At 44.3% G+C, this 22,801-nt stretch overlaps 2 protein-coding genes and 1 non-coding gene across 4 annotated transcripts; 2 read left to right on the top strand and 1 right to left on the bottom strand.

The window, feature by feature from the left end:
• Positions 1-1,898: 1,898 nt before the first annotated feature.
• On the top strand, positions 1,899-12,082 carry g6pd (glucose-6-phosphate dehydrogenase). Of its 2 annotated transcripts, XM_029247884.1 has the most exons (14): positions 1,899-2,069; positions 2,249-2,303; positions 3,341-3,462; positions 6,535-6,572; positions 6,763-6,871; positions 7,086-7,303; positions 7,747-7,905; positions 8,268-8,393; positions 8,567-8,660; positions 8,868-9,054; positions 9,818-10,053; positions 10,228-10,304; positions 10,484-10,576; positions 11,068-12,082. In XM_029247884.1, the coding sequence occupies exons 3-14, from the start codon at positions 3,346-3,348 to the stop codon at positions 11,156-11,158; spliced, it is 1,545 nt and encodes a 514-aa protein (XP_029103717.1). In that variant the 5' UTR covers positions 1,899-2,069; positions 2,249-2,303; positions 3,341-3,345; the 3' UTR covers positions 11,159-12,082. The 2 variants fall into 2 exon arrangements, with proteins under 2 accessions (XP_029103717.1, XP_018581469.1); XM_018725953.2 differs by lacking the exon at positions 2,249-2,303.
• Positions 12,083-15,930: 3,848 nt separating this feature from the next.
• Positions 15,931-16,002, bottom strand: trnae-uuc (transfer RNA glutamic acid (anticodon UUC)). The gene has a single exon. It is a non-coding gene; the product is annotated as a tRNA-Glu (tRNA).
• Positions 16,003-19,305: 3,303 nt separating this feature from the next.
• Positions 19,306-21,145, top strand: LOC108918382 (U8 snoRNA-decapping enzyme). Its single transcript, XM_018725534.2, has 4 exons — positions 19,306-19,556; positions 19,723-19,763; positions 19,974-20,199; positions 20,356-21,145. The coding sequence occupies exons 1-4, from the start codon at positions 19,425-19,427 to the stop codon at positions 20,551-20,553; spliced, it is 597 nt and encodes a 198-aa protein (XP_018581050.2). The 5' UTR covers positions 19,306-19,424; the 3' UTR covers positions 20,554-21,145.
• The last annotated feature ends 1,656 nt before the right edge of the window (positions 21,146-22,801 follow it).

The raw sequence follows: 22,801 nt of genomic DNA, 5'->3' as shown, positions 1-22,801 counted from the left end.
GTTCAGGTTCCCCATAGTGTGTGAGTGACAGAGTGTGTTCCACTGATGTATGGATGAGTGACCCAGTGTAAGTAGTGTATCTAACAGTGTAAGTCACTGTGGTGAATAAGGTGCGTGGGCTGGTAACACTACATAGAGTTCATTGGAAGTTGCTTTGGAGAAAAGTGTCTGCTAAATAAATAAATGTGAAAAGCTATTTATAATTAATCAAAAATTTGCTGCAAGACTTGTATTTATGTATTCACTGCTTGTCCGATCCTTGAACGCTGTTCCAGAGCCTGTCCTAGGAACACCATGCTCTGGATACCAGTCCCTCACAGGGCTTTTGTTATCTTTTATTTACTTAACTTAGATAACAACTGCAGCATTCTTTAATATCTGGCCACTTTGCGACATGATCATACAATCACTGTAAACATAGAAATAGACAGAGCTTGGTTCATCTACTGAGCAGATTTGGAAGACGGGGTGCCTTGAGACGGACTGGCGTCCCACCCTGCGTGTGCCCCCCGGCCCCCCGGGATGAGCGACTGCTGACAATGAACGAATGAATGAATGGCATGACCCCGTTGTTGATGACACTTGGGAACAGAACGGGCAACACTGAGAAATGAGTTGGATTGACAGGAGCCCACACTTTTACCCTGTTTGCGTGCATTTTACTGCCAACTCTCCCTTGGACCCGGGATCGCAAATAGCTCAGGTTCAACGAATAGATTTGAAAACAGGCAAATAAAGGAAACATGGTTTTAAAAAAAAATAAAGATACGAGAAAATGCACGCACACATGCACTGAAACCACTTGTCCCAAGCAGGGTCACAGCAAACCAGAGCCTAACCCGGAAACACAGGCCACAAGAGTGGAGGGGGAGGGAACACACCCAGGACAGGACACCAGTCCATCACAAGGCACCCCAAGCAGGACTCAAACCCCAGACCCACCAGAGAACATGACTCGGCCAAACCCGCTGCGCCACCGTGCGCCCTAACAGGAAAATGTACCTTGGAAAATTCGTAGCTGGGGCTTTCGCCCCCCAGGGTCCTGTTGTATAGTTTTTACATTGAATGTTGATTTTGTGGGAAGATGGCTGATGCAAAAATTACATGACAAACTTCCTATAAAATTTTAATGTGCAAAATGCCTTCCTTACTCACCATCTATGTAAATTGTTAAACCTATAGGTTTTGCTTTAGGTCATTTTTGAAAATGAGAAGTACAAGGACAGCTGGTAGTGTAGTGGTTAGAACAACTGCCTTTGGACCCAAAGGTTGCAACCTCTGGCTATAGTACCCTTGAGCAAGGTACTTACTCTCAATTGCTCCAGTAAAAATTACCCAGCTGTATAAATGGGTAAATAATTGTAACCTTAACATTGTAAGTTGCTTTGGAGAAAAGTGTCAGCTAAATGAATAAATGTAGAAAACATTGCACAGCCTGTTGATAATGGCATTTATTCATTTGGCTGGGACTTTTCTCCAAATAAACGTCTTCCAACGTTAAGCTACTTATCCTCGTTTACCCAGTTATATATAGTTGGATAGTTTTACTGGAGCAGTTTTAGGAAGTGCTTTTCAAAAGTGGGATTCGAACCTGTGACCTGCTACCAGCTGCGCATAAGGAAACTATAAGTTCATAGCGCTCCCACTGTTAGACAATTTGCCACTCGGATTATTTAGGTATTTTTATTGCGACCCCGTATGGGACAAGCGGTTCAGAAAGTGTGTGTGTATTGGTTTATTGTCTTTTACAGCGTTTTTTCCCCTCAAGACTTTTTCTTTGCCATGAAGGGTTCGTCTCTATGACGTAATTGAAAGGACGGACGATGGGCGGGGTCGGCCGATCGCTCGTGAGTTTCTCCCTTAGCCAATAAAATCGCAGGATTCTGGCCCGTCGGCGTAGCAGGAAGGTTGGAGGGTTTAAAGGGACCGAACTGGAACCGATGTCTGCGCTCGGCAACTCGGTCACTTTGCAAAAGCGCTGCTATTCGACTGGAACGAGTATTTTAAGTAAACTATTGCTCTTTCGTAAAGATAATCAACTAAACGTGTCGGACAGCCAACCTCCTGGTGTAAGTAGCGAGCCTGCAAGGTTGCTTAGACGAATAGTTAAGCAGTGTGTAGCGCTGCAAGACTCTGCGCAAAAAAAGAAAGGGAAAAAAAAGAAAAAAAAAAACACCTCCTCAGTGGTCGATGAATATCATTTAACGGAAATATTTCACTCTTTTCTCTTCCTGGTTCTTGTGTTTAGCATTCGTACAGTCCGGCCTGGTGAGTTCGAGAAGTTTTAAACACCGCATAATAATGTAAGTCCCAATGATGAATGTAAATATTATCGTGTGTCTGCACGCGGTTCTTTTGCGGGATATAAATCAGTGTGTCGCGGCTCAGTGTAAGTAGGACCAGGTCAGGACAGGTGAGCGTGAGGAGGTTTCCGGCCAGGGTTGTCTGTCTGGTGTCCTTAGCTGCACTGCAGTGTGGACCCAGTGTGAAGACAATGCTGTCCGCGGAGCCTGGTGGTCGTAGTGTGGTAAAAACACGGTACAGTAACTCGCCCTGAAGCTCTGGACTTCGAGATCATCAGATCGCCTGGCTGGTGTGATGTGGCCATTGCACTAGTTTAGCTGTGCAACACGAAACCCGCAAACCTTTTTGCAAACTAAGCCTTCTGTTGCAATCCTGCTGCCGATACTTAGTTTGTGTAACAGTCAGTGATCATGTTACAAGTGCCCGATCTGCTCCTTTTCTGTGGTCCTTCTGTGTCTCCATCCTTTTCTGTGAAGTTATTGCATCTTCTGCAGCCTTTTTTTTTTGTGTTCTGGCCATATTTGGTGTCCTTAGAATTTTGTTTTCCCCTCTGATTCTCTCATTTTTTTTCAATCAGTGTATGATGTACAAGTGTTGGTTTTTCTCTCATAGATGACAAGACCAAATGGGTGTTAACCTGTACTTGGTGTATTAGGTCAACTACATTGATTCATTTTTAGGTGATGCTTCCTGTACTGTTCAGCTACTTCCAATTTTTTTACCCATTTTTTTTTATACAGCTGGGTAATTTTTTTTAATGGAGCAATTTAGAGTCAGTATGTTGCTGAAGGGTATTACAGTTGGAGGTGGGATTTGAACATGCAGCCTCTGGGTTTGGAGGTAGCGGCTCTAATCCGCTATATTACCAGCCCAAACAGCAGGTGAATGTTTAGTTTTTTTCCAGAAAGTTCATTCAAACTAGTTCCAAGTGTGCCGTTTTGTAGATCTTGCATTCTGTATTGCATGTGTTCATGTCCTTGTTTAAGGGTCCTTTTTCAGTTTTTATTGCCCTCCTTGTGTCCTCCCTGTTTTCTAGAGAAGATGAGTTGCCTCCAGCTTTCCCGCTCTGAGGTCTTTGGGCAGCTGAGGAAGGAGCTGCATGATGACAAGGAGTTCCACCACTCGGATGTTCACATCTTCATCATCATGGGCGCCTCGGTAGGTGCCTTACTGGGTCATCGCCCCGAGTAAACGTGGACCCTTAGGTTCATTCGTTGCCTCAATGCCCATAACTTCTACTGTACATACGTCTCCCTTATAGAAGTTCAGTATTTTTAGAAGTGATGCATGTTTGCTTAGCCACTCGCTGCCGTGTCGGATACAGGTTGCGCAAAATCAGGGTGCACTTAGAAGTGGAACTCAGATGCAGACTTCAAGTGTGCGCACACTGCTGCATTTTACTGGCAGATGGAGTAACAAGCATTTTCAAGGAAAGAAAAATGTTCTCTTGGACATAAACTGATAATAGGTTGAAAGATAGTCCAGGAAAAAAAAAATTTAAAAATGATTTTTCTTTACATGATTGTGATTCCAAAACTGGATTTGACATTTAATTTGAAATTTTTAAATTTCTTTATTTTCAGCATGTTCTGTCAAAACAGATTTTGGAGAGTGTACGGAAGAATAAACGAAGTGAAAAGTGCTCAAAATGGGTAAAATGTGGTTAGATGAAGAAATGCATAAAGATCTTGGTTTATACAATTGAGTGACAGGAGCACTTTTATCCTGTAGTTCGGGGAGCGTGGCTAGGATATATTTTTATGTTTCCCCGTGACAAGAACGGCCCAAATGCAGCAAGAACGGTTATGTGTTAAGGACATTGCTCTCGCAGCTGTTTCTCTACTGTTGCCGCTTTGTTCCTGTCCATGTGAAATAACCAGCCAGTCATTCTGAAGTTACATTTTCTTTGCTTCCTTGTTTCGGCAGAATTCTGAACCCTCCCCTGCAACTTGATTTTACACTCTTGCTGCTTCCTCTTTTATTCATCCTTTTTTTTTTTTTTCTTCCTTCCTTCCCCCCCTCATCTTGGATATCCTTCAGTGGCTGATTGTGCAACAGCTGTTGCAAAGGTTTTATCCTTTGTTCGCTCTTGCACTACGTTTACCGTGGTGGCAGGGAGTATTGGAGAAGGGGGTGTGGCCGGTTTGTGCAGTGTCACTGTAGCTCAGCTTTTTTTCCCGTGATTGTTGGCAACGGCAGTGCCCGTTGGGGGTTGGGGGGGGGGGTTCTACTCCGTCTGCGCTGCTGTTATGCAACACGCTGTGGCTGCTGGGCTGCTCTGTCGTGCGACTGCCTGCGTTCATCCTCCGTCCTGCGCTGGCAAACGCATCAGTTCCAAGCTCAATAAACCTTGCATGTTGAACTTGGCCTCCTGTCGAACACATCTCGTCCTGCTGCTGCAAGAGTTGACCCTGAGCTTGACCATCATTACATGCTGGACTTGGGCATCTGCTAGTAGTTGGGAGAAGGGATGCAAAGTCACACTGGCCACATTTTTTTCCACATATAAAGGAAGCAGTGATGAAATTTTAGTGGTGCTTAAGGGGACTTATTTGTAATCTCCATGTCACCTTCCGGTTGAAGGCATGCCTGCTGTAGCTTTGGTATGGTACTTCACTGCAGTCTTTCCCGTTAACATGTAGGTGTCCAGATGGGTAAAAAGGTGTCATTTATCATTTTGGATAAATGCTGCGGCTAATCAAGGAAAGTCCGCTCTAATTCTGTGCCTTACCAATATTTATTTTTTAATCGTACAGCTTGAATTTTCGCTTGCAGTCCTGGAAGGCAGATACGTGTCCAGATTTTGTAGCTCGTACCTGACTCCTTAACTACTGCAAGCATATATAAATCACATATGTTTATCTGATACCTTTTTCTGCAAAGACGCTTGCAACGTTACGCTACCTTCAACTCTTCACCTGTTTGTACAGCTAAGTAATTTCACTGGAGAAAAGTCAGGTTGGTACCTTGACGAAAAGCACTACAACTGGGATGTGAACCTGCAACCTTTAGATCCAAAAGTAACAACAGCGCTACCCACTAGGCTACCAACTGCCTGCTTTAGTCATAGAAGTAATTAGTTTAAGTGCTCAGGAAGAATGGAAAAGCTGGGGGCTCAGCTGCCCCCAGGATGAGGAGCGAGGACCTGACCTGCATGTGCTTTTTACCCAACAAAAGGGTAGATTCTGCACAGAAGGTTGTGTTGAGGTGATGTAAAGAGAAAAGGCCCTGGAGGATGTGTGCTTGTCTAGTCAAACCCAGCCAGCACTTTCTTCATGGGGAAGTGAAAGGAATGTGTGTGACTTGTTATGTCACGGGTGAAATAATGGTAGCTCGTGGATTATGATGAGCTTCAATGAGCGACATCTAATTAGAATAGTTGGTACGTGGATGTATTAAATTAAAGGGAGGGGCACTGTTTAGCTCAACATTGGCGTCCCAGTATCCCGCCGTTTAAGGAGGTATTCACCTTTTGCCCCGTGGCTTGCGGTGCACACAGTGGTACTTCTCCTGTGGCTAAGGTTAACCATATTAACAATGACACTACTATGGTAAGTGGTCATTGCTGCGGTTGTCATAGGGCTCCGCAGCGGTGTGGCGTTGGTGACGGCTGAAAACACGCATTCTCATTTATGGGATTTTAGTTAATTACCACTTAAAAACAAAGGGTGGTTGTTGTTGTTGGGTAGTAAATGGCGCAAGTGGTACTATGAAACATCTGAGACGGTGCAGCAACGGGAGTATGCGTGAATGTGTCATTTCATTTAATTGTTATGTGGCACTTCAGTAATATTTATATTTTTTCGTTTAACTGATACTTTTCTCCAAAGCAACTTAGGATGTTAATTGACCTACAATTACTTACCAATTTATACAGTTTTTTTTTTTTTTTTCTCCTCCCCTTCTTTAAACTGGGACAATTTGGAGTAAGGCTCTTGCTCAAGGGTACTATGGCGAGTACTAAGAGATGACGTTGAGAAGTGAGATTAGAAGCCGTGACCTTTAGGTCTGAAGAGCTAAACATTATGCTACCAGATCCCCCATGTTTAAGCATATTTATGACCCTGTTTATTCTTCAAGAGCTTATGGCAGATGACTGCCAGGGTTCTGTCACATCAAGACCAACAACGTGTCAAAACACCATTTAGCCTGAGAGTGGCGAGAATAAAAGCTGCACACACTATGGGTTTTTATTAGAAAAGGTGATGTTTTATTTCTTTTTCCCCCCAGGGTGATTTGGCCAAAAAGAAAATCTACCCAACACTCTGGTGCGTATTTTCATCTTTCCGTCTTTCACTTTGCCCACTAAATGTTGGCGTACTTGCCACATAGCTTTTTTTTTTTTTCTCCCCCTTCCCCTCCCCTCTTCTTCTTCCCCTCAGTCAGAACCACATTATGAGAAATGCGAGCGAGTTTGATAGCGTGTGAGAGTAAGGCCCTCTTCCTTACGCGCCTCAGGTGGCTCTTCCGAGATGGACTCCTCCCGGAGCAGACCTACTTCGTGGGCTTTGCTCGCTCGAACCTAACGGTGGACAGAATCCGTGCTGCCAGCCTTCCGTACATGAAGGTGAGAAGGGGAACAGGTTTAGACTTCGCTGTAGAGTTCGCCGTCCTTTTCCGCGCTCGATCCGAGAGCGCCCGGATAGAGCCGCTGCTCGGCGTCGCCTTCCCTTCAATGAATCCGAAGACGGCTCGAGTAAAGATGACGCGTTCGCGTCCACGTGCGCGTTTCCGCCGCCGTCCGTCCGTCTCCATCCCATTCATCTTTTCACCCGTTCCAGGTGGCTGACGGTGAGGCGGAGCGCCTGTCTGCCTTCTTCAGCAGGAACACGTACCTCAGCGGGAAGTATGACGACGGCAGCTCCTTCTCCAGCCTGCACGCCCACCTGCTCTCGCTGCCCGGCGGCGACAAGGCAAACCGCCTCTTCTACCTGGCTCTGCCCCCCAGTGTGTACCGCAGTGTCACCGCCAACATCAGGAACCACTGCATGAGCACAAAGTCAGTGTCTGCCGTGTTTTTGGCAGCGCGGGCTGCGTATGCGGATGCTGTGCTTTCCGGCTGACTGCTCTGTTACAGATCTTGTCAAGTGAGGCTGAATGGTCACGATCTATCTTTTTTAAAACACCTGTGACGTTTGTGATCGGTGTTTTGTTGTGATGCTTTAGTGCAAGGTCTTGTTTCTGGGTGGAAAACTTAAATGTAGACTGTGACTCTAAATGATGTATGGAACTGTGTTTCAGTGGTCTCTACTCCCTGGTATAGTAGGGAGAAATATATCCAATCGCTTGATAAAGGACTCTCTCTCTCTCTTTCTCCTCGGTCACTGCTGTATGTGTGTGCTTCTACGTATTCCTTGAAACTACCAGTTCAGAACAAGCATTTCTTCTGCAGTCTAAACATGCCTCTGTGTGACCTGGTTTCTCTCGCTCATGGTGACTCAGGGGCTGGAATCGTGTGATCGTGGAGAAGCCCTTCGGACGTGACCTTCAGAGCTCCGAAGAGCTCTCTGCCCACCTGTCTGCCCTCTTCACCGAGGACCAGATCTATCGCATCGACCACTATTTGGGCAAAGAGATGGTCCAGAACCTCATGGTGCTAAGGTGTGTGAGCACTTCATTCTTCCTTTCTGTGTGAAGTGCAGCTTCCGTTATCTGAATGTCAGTCGAATGAACTGTCGATTATCCGAACCACGCCCCCTCCAAAAAAAACGGTATCTAGTTCTAGTGCACTGCTTGTTGCACTGAAGACTTATTCCTTCCGCTAAATGCATTAGTTTCCGATCATTTATTAGGAGATATATGCAGTACGGCGTACAAATAGTCTTAATTTGTCATTACAGGAGTTAAAAATCAGATGTTGGCTTCAGCTACTGTGTGGACTCAGGGAAGTCTCCTGTGAGCTTTGTCTGTCGTACCGCTGTCCGTTGTGGGATTTCACAAGCGTCCGTGTCCATCTCCTGCAGGTTTGGCAACAGGATCTTTGGTCCTGTGTGGAATCGGGACAGTATAGCCTGTGTGGTCCTCACCTTCAAGGAGCCCTTTGGCACCCAAGGCCGAGGTGGTTATTTTGATGACTTCGGTATCATCCGGTGAGCGTTACGCATTTCTCCGTCTGAACATCTCAAAATGTCCAGCAGTGAAATTTTTAAGAATAAAGAGATTTGACAATATTTTGGTATGAATCTGACTAGAATATCCTTGTGTATATATAGAAAATCCACTTTTACGAAGGGTTTAAACACTCTTTTCCCTTTCCTCTCAGTGACGTGATGCAAAACCATTTGCTCCAGATGCTGTCTCTAGTTGCTATGGAGAAGCCTGCCTCCACTAGTTCCGACGACGTGAGGGATGAGAAGGTGATGTTTGCCACTTGTGCTGACCAATCTGAGGCACAGTGTTTCAGGATGGCTCGGACGCAAGGCATTATGCAGCTTCTACAAGGTGTTGGGAACCTTGAAAAGGAGAGAGGAGGAGAGAGAGGAAAAAAAAAAAAAAAAAAAATTAGTGACCTTTTAGTGTAAAGGATCTGCTCCAAAATGACTCTTGCATTCTGCTTCTGTCAGGTGAAGGTGCTGAAGTGTATTGCCCCCGTGTCCTTGTCTGATGTGGTGCTGGGGCAGTATGTGGGTGACCCCAACGGTGAGGGGGATGCCAAGATGGGCTACCTGGATGACCCCACAGTCCCCAAAGGCTCCAACACTGCAACCTTTGCCACCGCTGTGCTGTATGTTCACAACGAGAGATGGGATGGTGAGCACCGAGTCCTCGTTCTCGTCCATTTCAGTTCTCTTTCGCTCCCTTCCCTCCACTGTTAGTGTGACGGAATCATAGCGTACAATAGGAATTATTTATTTTTGAGTCATATAAAATTGAGTTAACTTGTCTTTCTCTTATTCCTAAACTTGAGTCTCAATAGTCTTGCAGTTTTCTAACCACTTTAAGTACCAAAATTCTTTTCTGAATGACCTTGCATGCCTGTGATTTATTTTTCTTTCCCTTTTTAAAATGTATCTACTGGAGGTTAACTTGTGCCAAATTGAACATCTTAGTAGCAGTACACATATAACACAGAACAACAAATTTTCCAAAGTTTTTACTTACTTTGGTAATGCTACTGGTTCTTCCAGAGTGTCTTGTTTTTAGTTTGGTACTTTACAGCTGTTGGAAGATTCTGGAAGGCACCAGAACATTCTAGAAAATACAAAGGCTTTCTAGAAAGCCTCAGCTCCTAGAAGTTACTGGAATAGTTCATGTTTAGAACCCAGTGCCAAAACTTGCCGATTTTAAGAATGTGGAATATTTCTCTAAAAACACACTTTACAAACTGACGTCTAAAGTATTCTTAATTTAACGAAGCTGAATGGGGGGGTAGTTGACATAACTAATTTTATGTTGTGTAATCTTTCCTGTAGGAATGTTGCCATATTTCATCCCTGGATGTCAGGTTGTTCTGTATATTTTCTAGAACGTGATGGTAAATGGTAAGTTACCCACTCCCTCTTGGATTCCTCAGGCGTTCCATTCGTTCTGCGGTGCGGCAAGGCCCTGAACGAGCGCAAGGCTGAGGTGCGGCTGCAGTTCACAGACGTTCCCGGCGACATCTTCAGCAGCCAGCTGCGGCGGAACGAGCTCGTGGTGCGCGTGCAACCCGATGAGGCCATCTATGCCAAGATGATGAGCAAGAAGCCAGGCGTGTACTTCAGCCCCGAGGAGACCGAGCTGGACCTCACCTACCGTAGCCGGTACCGGGTATGTGCCGGGGCGCATTAGCTGGCGGTGGGGTGGGGGGGGGCTGACGCTTCCACTGGTGTTCCGCTGGAGATCAGGGTGAGATGAATGTGCGAGGAGTAGCGTCCTGCCCACGGGCGTAGCATAGTGACGCATAGATGACCGAAAGCTCAAAAAAGCGTTTCTTCGTGACAGGATGTGAAGCTCCCAGATGCCTACGAACGCCTCATTCTGGATGTGTTCTGTGGGAGTCAGATGCACTTTGTACGCAGGTTTGTTCCATATTTCACTTTCGCTGTTTCCTTTTGCTTCGGTTTGTTTTTTGCGGAGGCTCTTTTTTTAACTGCAGTCCGGCACTCGAACTTTGTGAACGCAAATGTAACGAAAACCAAAGTGGTGCTGCGGCGCATTTCTGGCATGGTGGTAAGTTCTCTGAATGAATGTGTTGTAGTGATGAGCTTAGGGAAGCCTGGAGGATTTTCACTCCTCTGCTTCATCAGATTGAAGAGAAGAAGATTCCTCCCATCCCCTATACTTATGGAAGGTAAAGCAATTGTTTAATATTTTCTTTATTTATTTGCCGTGACATCTATTGTGTACGGCAGCTGTCGGCTTAACTTCTGCTCTTTCTCTTGCTGACAAGACCAGTCGCCTACATTTACCAAGGTAGCATTTGCATAAAATTGCAGTACTTGTATTTGCAGGCAAATGCAAAAAAAAAAAAAAAATGCATTAATACAAGTTGATGTTTATTGCATTCACATTAATGTACTGCAACATTTGGGATGTTAAGTGGATTGTGATATTTACAGATCCATTAATTTGTTGGAAATCAGTTCCTTAAGGCACTCTGGCCAATTGCACTGTTAATGATATACAGAGCTGAGTCACTTGGCAGCTTCTTGCCAGTTCAACTTCTGTTTTTAACCCCTTTTTTTTTCTTCCCCTCCTCTGACCTCTCGCTGGCATCATGGTTTTTCCACTATTCTTTTTTCAATGTCCCCTCTTTCTCCCTTCGTGTCCTCTGGTCTGCAGTCGCGGCCCGGTGGAAGCGGACGAGCTTGTGAAGAAAGTGGGATTCCGCTACGATGGCACCTACAAGTGGGTGAATCCCCACAGGCTGTAACGCCGCCATCAAGGGGGCAGATATGGGTAGGGTTGGGGCTGGGCAGCTGGCGGGTGATGGAACGTGGGCGCTGCTGAGCAGGGAATCTTTTTAGTCTTATAATGGAGAGAGCAAATGAGCAACTGCAGTAAATAGCAATATTTTGATAGCAGCTGATATGCAGCACTGTTAGCTGTCTTAAAAGAGAGAGGGAGGAAGAATATGTGCGAGGAGCTGTAATCTGCCAACAGGGAGCATGTATGGAAGGACAGATGTCTGAAGTAGGTTCCTCTGGAGTGCATTCCTTTCCTTTTTTAAAATCCGTTTACCTCCTGTTACTCTGCGCTAAACAGTTAAAGCTGGTAAAGATGATCCCAGGAGCCTATGAATATCAGAAATCATTCCTTTAAAATAAGCTGAATATGAGCTTCATTGCAGCAGTGGGTTGCCTTTTTTTTTTTCCTTCTTCCAAAGATGTAATTGATTTTACAGCAAATGTTTATACTGTCATGATACCAGAGTTGAGCAGCACCCACAGTTTTTAGCTTCCCTCACTTTCATCGGAACAAGTGGCACTTTGGTTTCCTCGTTGCGCGACGCTAGTTTCTTCTGTATGTTTTTTCTTATTGTCTTGTTGTTCTACTGTCTTTGTTTGAACATAGCTGAAGCTCATTCCTAATGTACTTGTACTGTATTATGGCACAGTTAATGCACTGCTTATGTGCTTCTTGAGACTAAACTTGTTAAAGCATACGCAGTTGCAGTGCACACCTGCTTCGTGTGGTCCGGGGGGGACTCCATTCAAACCTCACGGTTTATGCTGGATTTCAGTCTCGGCTCTGAATTGCTCAGCCTAAATGTGTTGCACATTTCAGATAATGTAAACCTTGAAGCCACTTTGGAGTAAAGTGTCTAATTGAATAAATGTTTTAAAAAAAAAAAAAACCCATTAATTGAAATGCATTTTTTCTTTTTTCAGTCAAGTTAAACTGAATTGACCCTAATGAAAGGATGACTTGATCCTAATGGTATTTTAAATTTATTTTCCCTTAGTTGTCTACTAAAATAACTTTACAGCTATTTACAGAAATACCGCTGAAAGTTGTGTGAATTGTGCCATGCATTTGGGCGGGAAATGTAGACCAATATCAAGACTAAGAGCTTTGAACAAACATCAGCCCAGTTCAGCTCCTGATGTAGTAATGTTAGGCTTATACTTCATCACATTTTATTAACTGTTGACCTTTCTTTCAACTACCATACATAGTAGAACCACATATTTTGAACTTTTTTTTTTTTTTGTGTCTTTGTTTTACAATTCTCTATATCTTAAATCCTTTGGAAAAAGTAGTGGTTGAAACAAGTGGTAAAATAAAATGCTGTCGTCATTCCACCGTGGGTCAAATGGCAGTGTCCGTTGTTCTAGTTTACAGGGACGTGAAAGGAGCCAGAAAATATTTTTTGGAAAAATTTCCTGTAACGATGAGAGGTTTACAGTAGTTTTAATATAAATGGAAAACTTTTTCTTTACAGAAGGAAACAGATTGTGTAAGGGGGCCATGGATATGAGAGGGAGATAAAGCCTTATTGTGTCAGAGGAATGTCTGTTGTCATCATTCCACACAGTTTCTGACTTGACATAATCAGAATTTCCCAGCTACATCTGTCAGTCCTCTGCATATATGGGCTGCAAACGGTCTGTAGCACTTCCCTGGCTCTCTGAGCTGCATTACAGCTTAGGGTACAGCACATGGTACAGCATGGTCTATCGTGCAGTACTTTCCACAATGTGGTGCAGCTCCTTTGAGCCTTGGCTTTGCCTCCCTCTGCCAGTGGGGATCTCTCCTTGGGCCCTGGGTATGTGGTATGAGGGCAGGCGAGCAGTGTTTCCCTACAGTAAACCAAAGCAGTTACACCAAATTGTTCCTTTCTTGTCAAGTTTAATAAATTCTTGTATGTTTTGAGTTTGAGTACTGAATTTTTAGAAGGGCCCACATTAACACGCAATAAAGATAAGAGCTGAACAGCTTCTTGCAAAACTTTTGATGTGCCTCTAAATTCTTGTACTGAAGAAATAAACACCAAATATCTGTTGCAGTAACAATTTGTGGAATAACTGCTCTAGCAACATTCAAAGAACGCCAGCATTGCTTTTGACCAAAGGGGGGGGGGGGGAATTGCAGAACAGGTCATGTTTTACATTATTTTGACTTCCCTGAAATTATTTCCTTGGCTTTTTATTTTGAGCTGAATCATATTACATTTGCCATTGTGATAATGAGATTTAACCAAGGACCTTTATTCTTTAATAGAATAATCAGGTGTCTACAGCGCAGGCTCCAGTTCCTGTATCGTACTCTCGTGGGTAGTTAGAGGTGGCCACAGGGCAGGACTTTAAACAGAAACATGCCTATTTGAAATCAAAGCAGACACTTTGTGGGGAGAAGTAGCAAGAAAGCAAAACCCCAAACATACCCACACAGCCACCTCCTTCAGGCTGCTCTTCACAACATCCCCAAAAACACCACCTCCCAACTTCTCAGGCCAGCTGCCTTTATAGACCCCTTATTATGTGGGAGTGGGAGCAGCTGGTTGTTGTTCGGTTAGGGTGGAGGTAGGGCCATGGGAGCTGTCCCTCGTGATGCTCCCGCCACCTGCCGTCGGTTGACTCGCCAACCAGCTCACGTTCCATGCGGCCTTTGGTGACGCAACCTGCCCTTGTTTCTTATAAAAACAGGAACTGCATTCTTCTCATTCATATAAAAGAGAGGGATGTCTCACAATAATAACAAAAAAAAAACAGGACCTTAACTAGTGAGACACTGTAGGGTTACTTAGATGGAGAGAGAGAAAATATGTTGTGAGGGTTAGTTAAATGGAATTGCTTTGGTATTCTAGATTCACCACACTAAAAAAAAACCTGCTTATTTTTCTTTATTATAAAATTAAGGTTTTAAAGTGGTGAAATGATGACTTGTGATTGTGATCAGCACGTCTGACTGAAACCCGAGTTGATTTGGACTTGGAGAAAAATATGGGTCCAAACCTCTGTTGTGCTAATGATATTGACAAAAGTGTTTTCAAATACACACAGGATTGTTTGCAATGAAGTGCAAACAAAACATCCATCTCAAAATGTTACCTTTTACCTTATATCATGACAATTAGTTTTTAACGTAACACTGAATAGCGATGAGCGGGTCTCGTAACATGGGCTGAAACTGTGCTTCACACCAGTGTCAATTTGCATTTGTCTTAACATCTACTGACACTTTACCACTTTCTCCCTCATATTCTCTGGGCTTGACAAACATATCGCTGCATAACCCACCTATAGCTGGAGCTGAGGGAGACGACTTCAACACATGGTCATCTGTGCAAATACAAATGGTATGGGAAGGGCCTTGGCATGGTAAGGAAAAAACACTGTATTGCATCACAGCAAAATAACACTAGTCACAATCACTGGGCATTTGGCAAGGAGGGTACAGCCTGGACCAGGTGCCAGTCCATCGCAGGGTAGGCATGCATTGAGGGCAATTTAGAGACACCACTTAACCAGAATCACATGTCTTTGTAGTGTGGGAGGAAACCAGAGCACCTGGAGGAAGCCCACAGAGATAGAGAGAGAACATACAAATGCCAAACAAAGTGAGAGGGGCTTGAACCCATGTCTGAACAGCCCAGGCCCTGTGAGGTGCCCGTGCTACCTGCTACTCCACCATGCTGCCCTGGAAGCACACAGTGATGCCCCTACCTGGCTCTGACATGGACTTCCCCTCCACCCCTCCCACCAGTCTTTACCTTCCCCGACCACAAGGAGGCGCTGTTTGCCCAATGGCCACAAAACCTAGTGAGCGCTTCGCCTCCTCGCTGCCGCAGCGTTTTTGACACTTCTATAGATGAAATCACTACCAGTTCTGGGGAATAATTGTTTTGATGTGTGTAAGACTATTAAAGACTTTTAAAACCCACAGCTAGAATTCTCTTTTAGATTCTCTCTCTCTTTCCCGGTCTTGGTGCTGTGTGTCAAAATGACACGTTCGCTTAGTTTTCAGACCTCGAAAGTGAAGCGATATAACAAAAAAAAATTGCTCGAGTTGCTAAGATGAAACGCGCTTTTCGCATATTTCCCTTTTAAGGATTGTAGTGAGAGCGGGCGATTGAAATCTGGTTGTCATGGAGACAAGACGACACCTGGGGCTGGAAAAAACGCCGTGCTGTTCTGAGAAATGCAATGAACACATTCAACTGGATGCAAAAAGAATTATATATATTTCTCAAACTAATGTGTTTTGTTTGCCATAAAAGACACCATAGCACATCAGAGGGGTTAGCAAGCAAGTTGAAACTTTTCATTTCTTCAGTTTTAATTTCCGGACCAAAGTGAACTAACATTCAGCCCGGGCCGGAAAGAAAGGGTAAGCTTCAAGTCATAGTAATTGAATTTTGTTATTAATTTTAATTTAAATGGCAGTCCCAGCCTGATATCTAAATTAAAAACGGAGGTATAGGTACACTATTTATTTTCTATATTATTTTTGGATAACAGTGCACGCTTGACTTGAGTAATGCTGCTGTGCTGTGAACACTCATTGTACTGGGAACAGTGTACTGTACTGTACTGTACTGTACACGTCGCACAAGGGGTGTGTCAAGCGCGCCTTTCCTATCTTACACAATTTCTGTTTGCGGGAAAAAAAATCCTATATTTATGTTGTTTCATAGTATTTTATAATTACGCAGGCAGTGCAGTCAAAATGTAGACGAAAGCAATTTTTGCAAAACGAGAATTCCCATACCGGGAGTCGAACCCGGGCCGCCTGGGTGAAAACCAGGAATCCTAACCGCTAGACCATATGGGAAGTCGCTACAGTCATTCTTGAAAGTGCTTATAGATATTACATAAGTGTAATAATGTCATAATTTCAGTGTTTTAAATATTGACATTAACTACTGTTACTGATACGATATTAATATAATATTTCCATATTTTCTTCTTGCTGTTTGGTCAATTAGTTTACTCACTTAACATAACTGCAACTAACGACAGAAAAAACGAAGCAATTATGAGCAACTCGCCCAATGAAATGCTGGCAATTGAAATTCCGGGTAACTGTAGCTCAGTCACGTGTTTTATTGGCGTGACACGTTAACTTGCAATAACTTATATTGCCTGAGCGCAGTTGAATTTCCTGAACAATATTTGGTGCCGCAAAGTAATAGGAAATATATAAATAAATAAATAAATAAAAACATTCGGGGGAAACAATTGGCATGGAAACCGAACAAATTAATACCTCAGCTGGTATCCACAAGAGATGTGCTGTGGAAACCTCTGTATTTCCAAGCACAAGGCGGCCCAGTGAGAGCACTGCAATGATCATCACGGACAATAATAGCACCGCTGTCTTATTTTTTCCTTCCACGCCGGCTCAGAAGCAGACCGAGCAGCGCCTAGGCCGGACTGGAAAGCCGAGGGATCGAGCCAAAGGCCGTTCCGGGCCAAGCGTCTCTCCTGACGCCTTCCGTAACGCATAGAGTGCAAAGGGACAGGAGGCCTGCAGTAAACACGCACGAGGAGCTCGGCTCAGTTCGTCACTGGTTTTTCTCTGCGGAACGCTGTCATCCTTTTCTTTGCACAAGTGAAACGTGCCACAAATAACCGCTGCAAAATGATTACAGAAACTCTTTAACCACAAACACAGAGCTGCAAATAAACAGCAAACATTACTCATATTGCTATAGTATCAGCCATGCAGGAAACAGAGAGTTTATCTTAAAGCTCTGGGAAGCATCGCTACCTTCCTCATTTATCAGGTGCGAGGAAGTATGGTATTTTTTTTTGCTGAAGTGAAAATGCACGAAAGTGCGATCAAACCGCACGGCTAATTTTCAGTACTTTACTCCACTGAGACACATTGCAGTGGTGTAACGTGATGCTCTCAGATATTGGCGAAAACTGACTCTTTATCCTGTGACGGCTGTTTGTTAAGTGACAACAAGCAGGCCACTCGATGCTGACTCCAGTTTATTTTTGGATAAGAGGAACTTCTGGGCTTAAAGCCAAGTGTCTTCTCTACTTGATGAGTCCCACTCGGTATAAGTTACGCAATCTACTGTTCACTGTACATTTGTACCGTACATGTATATTGTAAAAAATACAATAGAAAACAAACGGCGTCTTCAGACTATCATCTTTCAGCTATCTATGGGATAACCAGATACTATATGTGCAGCAATGTCTCATGTATAACCTTTATTATAATAATAATAATAATAATAAGAAGAAGAAGAAGAATGTTGTTGTTACTAGAAGTGCAACAGGAATGCAGGCAGAGAAGGCGGAGGTCGGAGTTGTGATAGTGATAGGGAGTAGATGTTATCAACAGCAGGAACCACATTAAATGCATTGATTGTGAAATATGGTGACCCATGATTACGTTATTCAGTCTTTTCGCGCTCTGAGATGATTCTCTTTCCACTTCTAGTAATCAAGCAGCCATGCATTTCTCCTGGAGTAGCCATACGTACTTCACTGATGGTGTAAAACTGCCACAAATGCATGTTCTCCGTGCACCGCCCAGTGTTTCAGTTCTGCTTGACCACTCTTAGGAATCTTCCGCACCGGTCTGCCTGTGTCCTGAGTGCTCTGTCTCTGTCGTACATGCTTTAATCCATATCTTTGTCTCCTCCAGCATCAATTAGGCACAGCCCATACGCCGTGCTGACGTGCAGAAGAAAGGCCCATGAATGATGCAGCCTCATGTGCCCATCTATCCCTTTCACATCCATTAGAGCGCATTAGACACCACCGCAATGTATTTTGAAGAAGCCATATGTCACTTTCACCTGTGGTTATCTCTGTGTGCTGCTTTCTTGCTTATTATGATCATGATTACTACTACTACTAATAGATGTTAATATTATTATTATTGGAATACAAGAAGAGCAGGAGTAGGAGTGAAGCAATAGGCAGTGGAAGAGCAAAAGATGAACGGAGAGACAGACAGGTGAAGGTCGGGGGGCCGTAGATCATAGAGTTAAAAGGAATATAGTGATTTGTTAAGGAGAAAAAGTAAATTGCAATGTACTGGATGACATTAAGTAATGTAATACATAGTGTATGTTTCTTACAATGTCTTTCAAGGGTATTGAGAATATGCTGTGTGAAATCAGTGTGGAAAGACATACTGACATGAGAATGACTGTTTACAAACACCTTTTCTAGCATAATGAGCAATGGAGCAGCAAAGGTCTTAGTTTACGTTTCCTCATCCATTTTTCTGCGCTCACCATCAATATATATTGATCTTTCATTGACAAATTACACGCATGCTGTGCGTGTCATACAATCATCTATGTGAGCAGACTGTCGATCAATAGCGACTTGACCAGGATCGAATAATGGCTACCCGGGATGGGAAGGCCATCCATTGAACCTGACACCAGACTCGAGCTGTGAAACCATGTGGTACTCTTCAAAATCACATTTTGTCATTTTCCATTTTGTCCAGCGACAAAATCCTTCTTGTTTGTAGATTACTGGTTATTTTAAAGCACATCAGTTAGCAACCTCCCTCTTTTAATTTTTCACCCGCTGCCTTTCAACGCAGCATCAGCCTGTTAGATAAGCGGCGTCACAAACATTTATACTTTGTTTGATACAGTAGTGTACAGTACTATATTGTGTCATTTCAGGATGAGTACCTGCAGGATCAGGAGTGAGGCTGAGTGGAATATTTGAACCGGAGACAGACATTTTTATATATTTATTTATATTTGTATTTTCCCGCTCGCGCGGCTGTACAAGACAAGTCGTGTGTGCAATATTATGATTACAGCCTGGTGGTCATCAGATAATTTGATAGGCACGTCACATTGGCAGAAGAAATCAGTGTGTGCAGTGCACAACGTTACACTTGTTACCGGCTTCCTTAATGCTCTGTGTTAGTACTGACATTAGCCGTTAGCCATTAGCCATTAGCCATTAGCCACACAAGAACAAAACAGCTCGCCAACCCGAAACACTAGTCTAAGCAAAAACTGAGGTGGAAGCACATGGAAACGTTACACTTCTGGCCAATCATTGGCCCTGTTTTTTTAAGTCCCGCCCCCATAGTCGTTTCCTACAGGCTGCCTCCGTGGCAGTGGGTTGGTCGGCTAGTTTTCTGCACTACACAGTGTGTCAGTGTTGACTCGGCCGATTGTAACCGAAACAAACAAACCTGTAATTTGATAAGACATAAAAGCAAGTAGCTAAACCGCGACCTGGAAAACATAGCAAATGGCATATCGGGAGATTGCAAAGGAGCAGGCGCTGTCATTAGTGGGGCACAAGCACGCATGCCATGTAATGCTGTACGCGGCGACGGACGCCAAGCTGTTCGGCAGAATCCCGCTGAAGCACATCGTCCTGGTGCGCGCGCTGCGTCCGTCTCTCGTTTTCTCCGCGCAGCCTAATAAACCGCTGCCAGTCTTACGAGGCTTGCGCGGGTTATAACTGTGAGTTGTTAAACGCGGCACTCAGACTTTGCCTAATGCACATCATCATCTTTTCCTTCTTCTTCTCATTCATTCTGCAGATGCAGATGCGTTTTGACGGCTTGTTGGGCTTCCCGGGAGGGTGAGTGAGCGGTCTGGTTTTGAGATGGGGTCAAAGTTCCTCCCTGATGAGATAAGCAGCATTTGGAGGAAACCATGAGAGCAAATGAAAGCAAGCTTTATGTTCATTTAGCTGGCTTGTGTGTGTGTGTGCGCGCGCGCGCGTCTGCGCCTGCGCAGCAGTGCCTGGATGAGCAGTGAATTCATGATGAAACCCTCTTCTTGTGCCCAGCCTGGTGAATCCATCTAAGGAGTCCCTGGAATCTGGCCTTAGCAGAGAGCTGCGCGAGGAGCTAGGCATGGCCATTGACGTGTCCCCGGAAGACCACTTCTCGTCCTCCCTGTCCCACTCCGGCCCCAAACTCGTCGCACACTTTTTCACAAAGAAGATGACCGAGGCGGAGCTGCGGGAGGCGGAGGCGGCAGCCGTCACCAAAGCGACCGACCATGGACTCGAGGTGCGATGTATGCCTTACGGTGTCGGACGAACACGCCGTGTCTAGCGTGTTGGATCCCTCTGACGGTATCGTGTGTACTTGGACATGGACTTCACTAATGGCTCGTATCCTCTCTCTGCCTGCCACATTCCTCCTCCCCTGTGTGTCTTCCTCAAGGTCATGGGGATGGTGAGGGTGCCCCTCTTCTCCATGAAAAATGATGGGGGGTTCCCCTCTTTCCTCTCACACTCGTTCATCAGCAACTCTCGCTCTCAGCTGCTGTCGGCGCTGCGGGTTCTGGAGCTCGTCTCACAGGAAGACGTGGAAGCGGCTGTCGGAAAAGCTGACAAGATTAGGCAGACCAAGGCACAGTGATTGGGTGTATGCTGCAGAACTTCTGGTGGACAGCTGGGAACATTGCACTTGTAAAACTCCTTGACAGGTGCATGTGTGCCTGGGACATACACGTAGCAAATGCAAAAAGGTTATAATAAGTGAGAATAAGTTAATAATGTGGAAAATTTCTGCTGCAGACAAACTGAAACTGGACGCAACAGATGGCTTGCGAACATGAATTAGGGTAATAACCGCTCGTGACTGCCTTTCTCCTGAACAGAAAGCTGAATTCATCAGCATTTCTAGTGAAACCAAAGTTCGTTTTTTTCTGCAGAGGTATTCGTTTCCTCATACTAATTAAATTCAGTGCTACATCACAACTGTCTCATTGCACTTTATTTTCCACAGGTGACATTTGAATGTTTTTCAATATTTCAAGAAATTGCAGTGTGGCAAAAAGCAACATCCTGCACTTTTGCCCTCTTTTTGGGCTGCTTTCTAATATGGTGTGTTTGAGGCTGGCAAGCGCAGAGGTCTAGGCAGAGTTGCTGAATACTTGACTTAGGCATACATGAAACTAAGTCAAAGCAAGGCTCTCTCAGGTCAACTCAAGCCTTCTGCAGAGCAGACCTGCCCCTACTCTCCCTAGTTCCTCCGTCCCTCTCAGATCACTTCTTCTGGGCCACGTATTTTGGTGACGCTAAGTGCAGAAGGAGAAGGGCAGAGCAGTGACACGATGCGATGGGCCGTTTAGATGTGCTGTCGGGGAGGGGGTTGCACAGAACTTAACGAAACTAATAATTTCTAGATGACTAAATAGTGATGGCTGGAACATGCCCAGTACTTGTAGTCTCATGGAGTGTGTGCATATTTAAAAAAACAAAAAATAAACATTTATACTGTGCAAAATGATTGCAATATTTCTGTACAAATTTGTGTGCAGCAGTGTGAAATGTGCACGTACAGTGTTTTATTTAGCTCTTGTTTTGAGTGTAGATGCAGCATCCAGCCATGCTGTGTGCAGAGGGTTAAGCGATGAAGTAGGTCAGAGCTGTGAGTCCTGACTGACCAAGTGGAAAGTGAAATGGCCCTGGGGGTGGGATGGAGGGATAGAAGGGGGGGGGCAGGGGCAGCACTAATGACTGACTGACTGAACAGCAAAAGGGACATCTTATACTTATAAATTGTGTGTCTTCCATATTAAGCACACATTTGTAGCAGGTCTCTGTTTGTTAAATGTCAGGGCTAGAGATTTTGGGGGGGAAAAACTGAATTTCAGATTGTGCTACAGACTTTCATATTTAAACCATGCGTTTTGACTCGTTGTTACTTAAATTCTTTTTAAATGAAATTTCAGGGACGTCGTGGATGTAGAAATAAATGGCCTTGCTTAAGAGCTCTTGTCATGCGTGTTTCAGGACTGCTGATCCATGTGTTTAGGAGCTGTATTCATGTGATATACACATGCAGAAAGGTAATGGGAGTTGTTGATTTTGTTTTTCTCAGCACTTGTCACCACATCCTGGATGACAGTGAAAGAGAGGGAGGGAGGAAGGAAGGAAACGAGAAGAAAAGAGAAGTAGGAGGAGTCGGTCTGTCACCCATCTGTTCGCTAGCGCCAAGGCTGCGCGCATAGGGTGTGTGAGGAACAGGCTCTGTGGTCTAGCTTATGATGAAAGGTGTGCTGATGATTCTTGAGGGTTGCAAGGAAGAACCTATCTCAGCCTTACTCTGTTAGAACTTTCCTTGTTTGGTCTTTGGCTCCTTCCACTTTTCTTTCTGTCTGTGGTTTCCCGCGCTGCAGACAAGTAGTAACCTTCTAACGTCAGTTTCGAAAGATCCGTCTCTGTTGTGTCGATATTTACCCAACTTGCCATCGCGGTGACAAAGCGCAGATGACAAACGACATGTGAATGTATTGTATGACCTCAGTGTAGTCACACTAATCTATTTTTTAGTTTTAAAAAAAATTTGAACGGTTTTATTCCGAGTTCGCCTGGACTCACATATTTTAAAAAAAATTACCTTTTCTTTCTTTTCTACTTTAAGAGAAGCTTCCTTTGCAGTATTTGTCAGGTTATCACAGCTTGAAAGTTTTTTTTTTTTTTTTTTTTTTTGACACAACACATTCTTAATGTGAATGTCAAAGAAGCTTGTGCAAAAACGCACATCCTGTGCGTGTCTTCAGACACAGTCTCTTACATGTTCTTGCAACTGAAATATGTGTTCACTGAATAATTGGACATCTCACGTTACTGAGATGCGCAACATTGGCACCTAAAGCTAG

This window comes from Scleropages formosus, chromosome 22 (assembly GCF_900964775.1).
Source record: "Scleropages formosus chromosome 22, fSclFor1.1, whole genome shotgun sequence".
NCBI lineage: Eukaryota > Metazoa > Chordata > Actinopteri > Osteoglossiformes > Osteoglossidae > Scleropages > Scleropages formosus.
This window is presented reverse-complemented; position numbering and strand designations above follow the sequence as displayed.

Excerpts from the sequence above, each read along its gene's own strand:
- g6pd (XM_018725953.2), top strand. The coding sequence starts at position 3,346 with ATGAGTTGCCTCCAGCTTTCCCGCTCTGAGGTCTTTGGGCAGCTGAGG. Across the intron at positions 7,304-7,746 it reads AACCACTGCATGAGCACAAA|GGGCTGGAATCGTGTGATCG; the intron begins GTCAGTGTCTGC and ends ATGGTGACTCAG. Across the intron at positions 9,055-9,817 it reads TCACAACGAGAGATGGGATG|GCGTTCCATTCGTTCTGCGG; the intron begins GTGAGCACCGAG and ends TGGATTCCTCAG.
- LOC108918382 (XM_018725534.2), top strand. The coding sequence starts at position 19,425 with ATGGCATATCGGGAGATTGCAAAGGAGCAGGCGCTGTCATTAGTGGGG. Across the intron at positions 19,764-19,973 it reads TTGTTGGGCTTCCCGGGAGG|CCTGGTGAATCCATCTAAGG; the intron begins GTGAGTGAGCGG and ends TCTTGTGCCCAG. Across the intron at positions 20,200-20,355 it reads CGACCGACCATGGACTCGAG|GTCATGGGGATGGTGAGGGT; the intron begins GTGCGATGTATG and ends GTCTTCCTCAAG.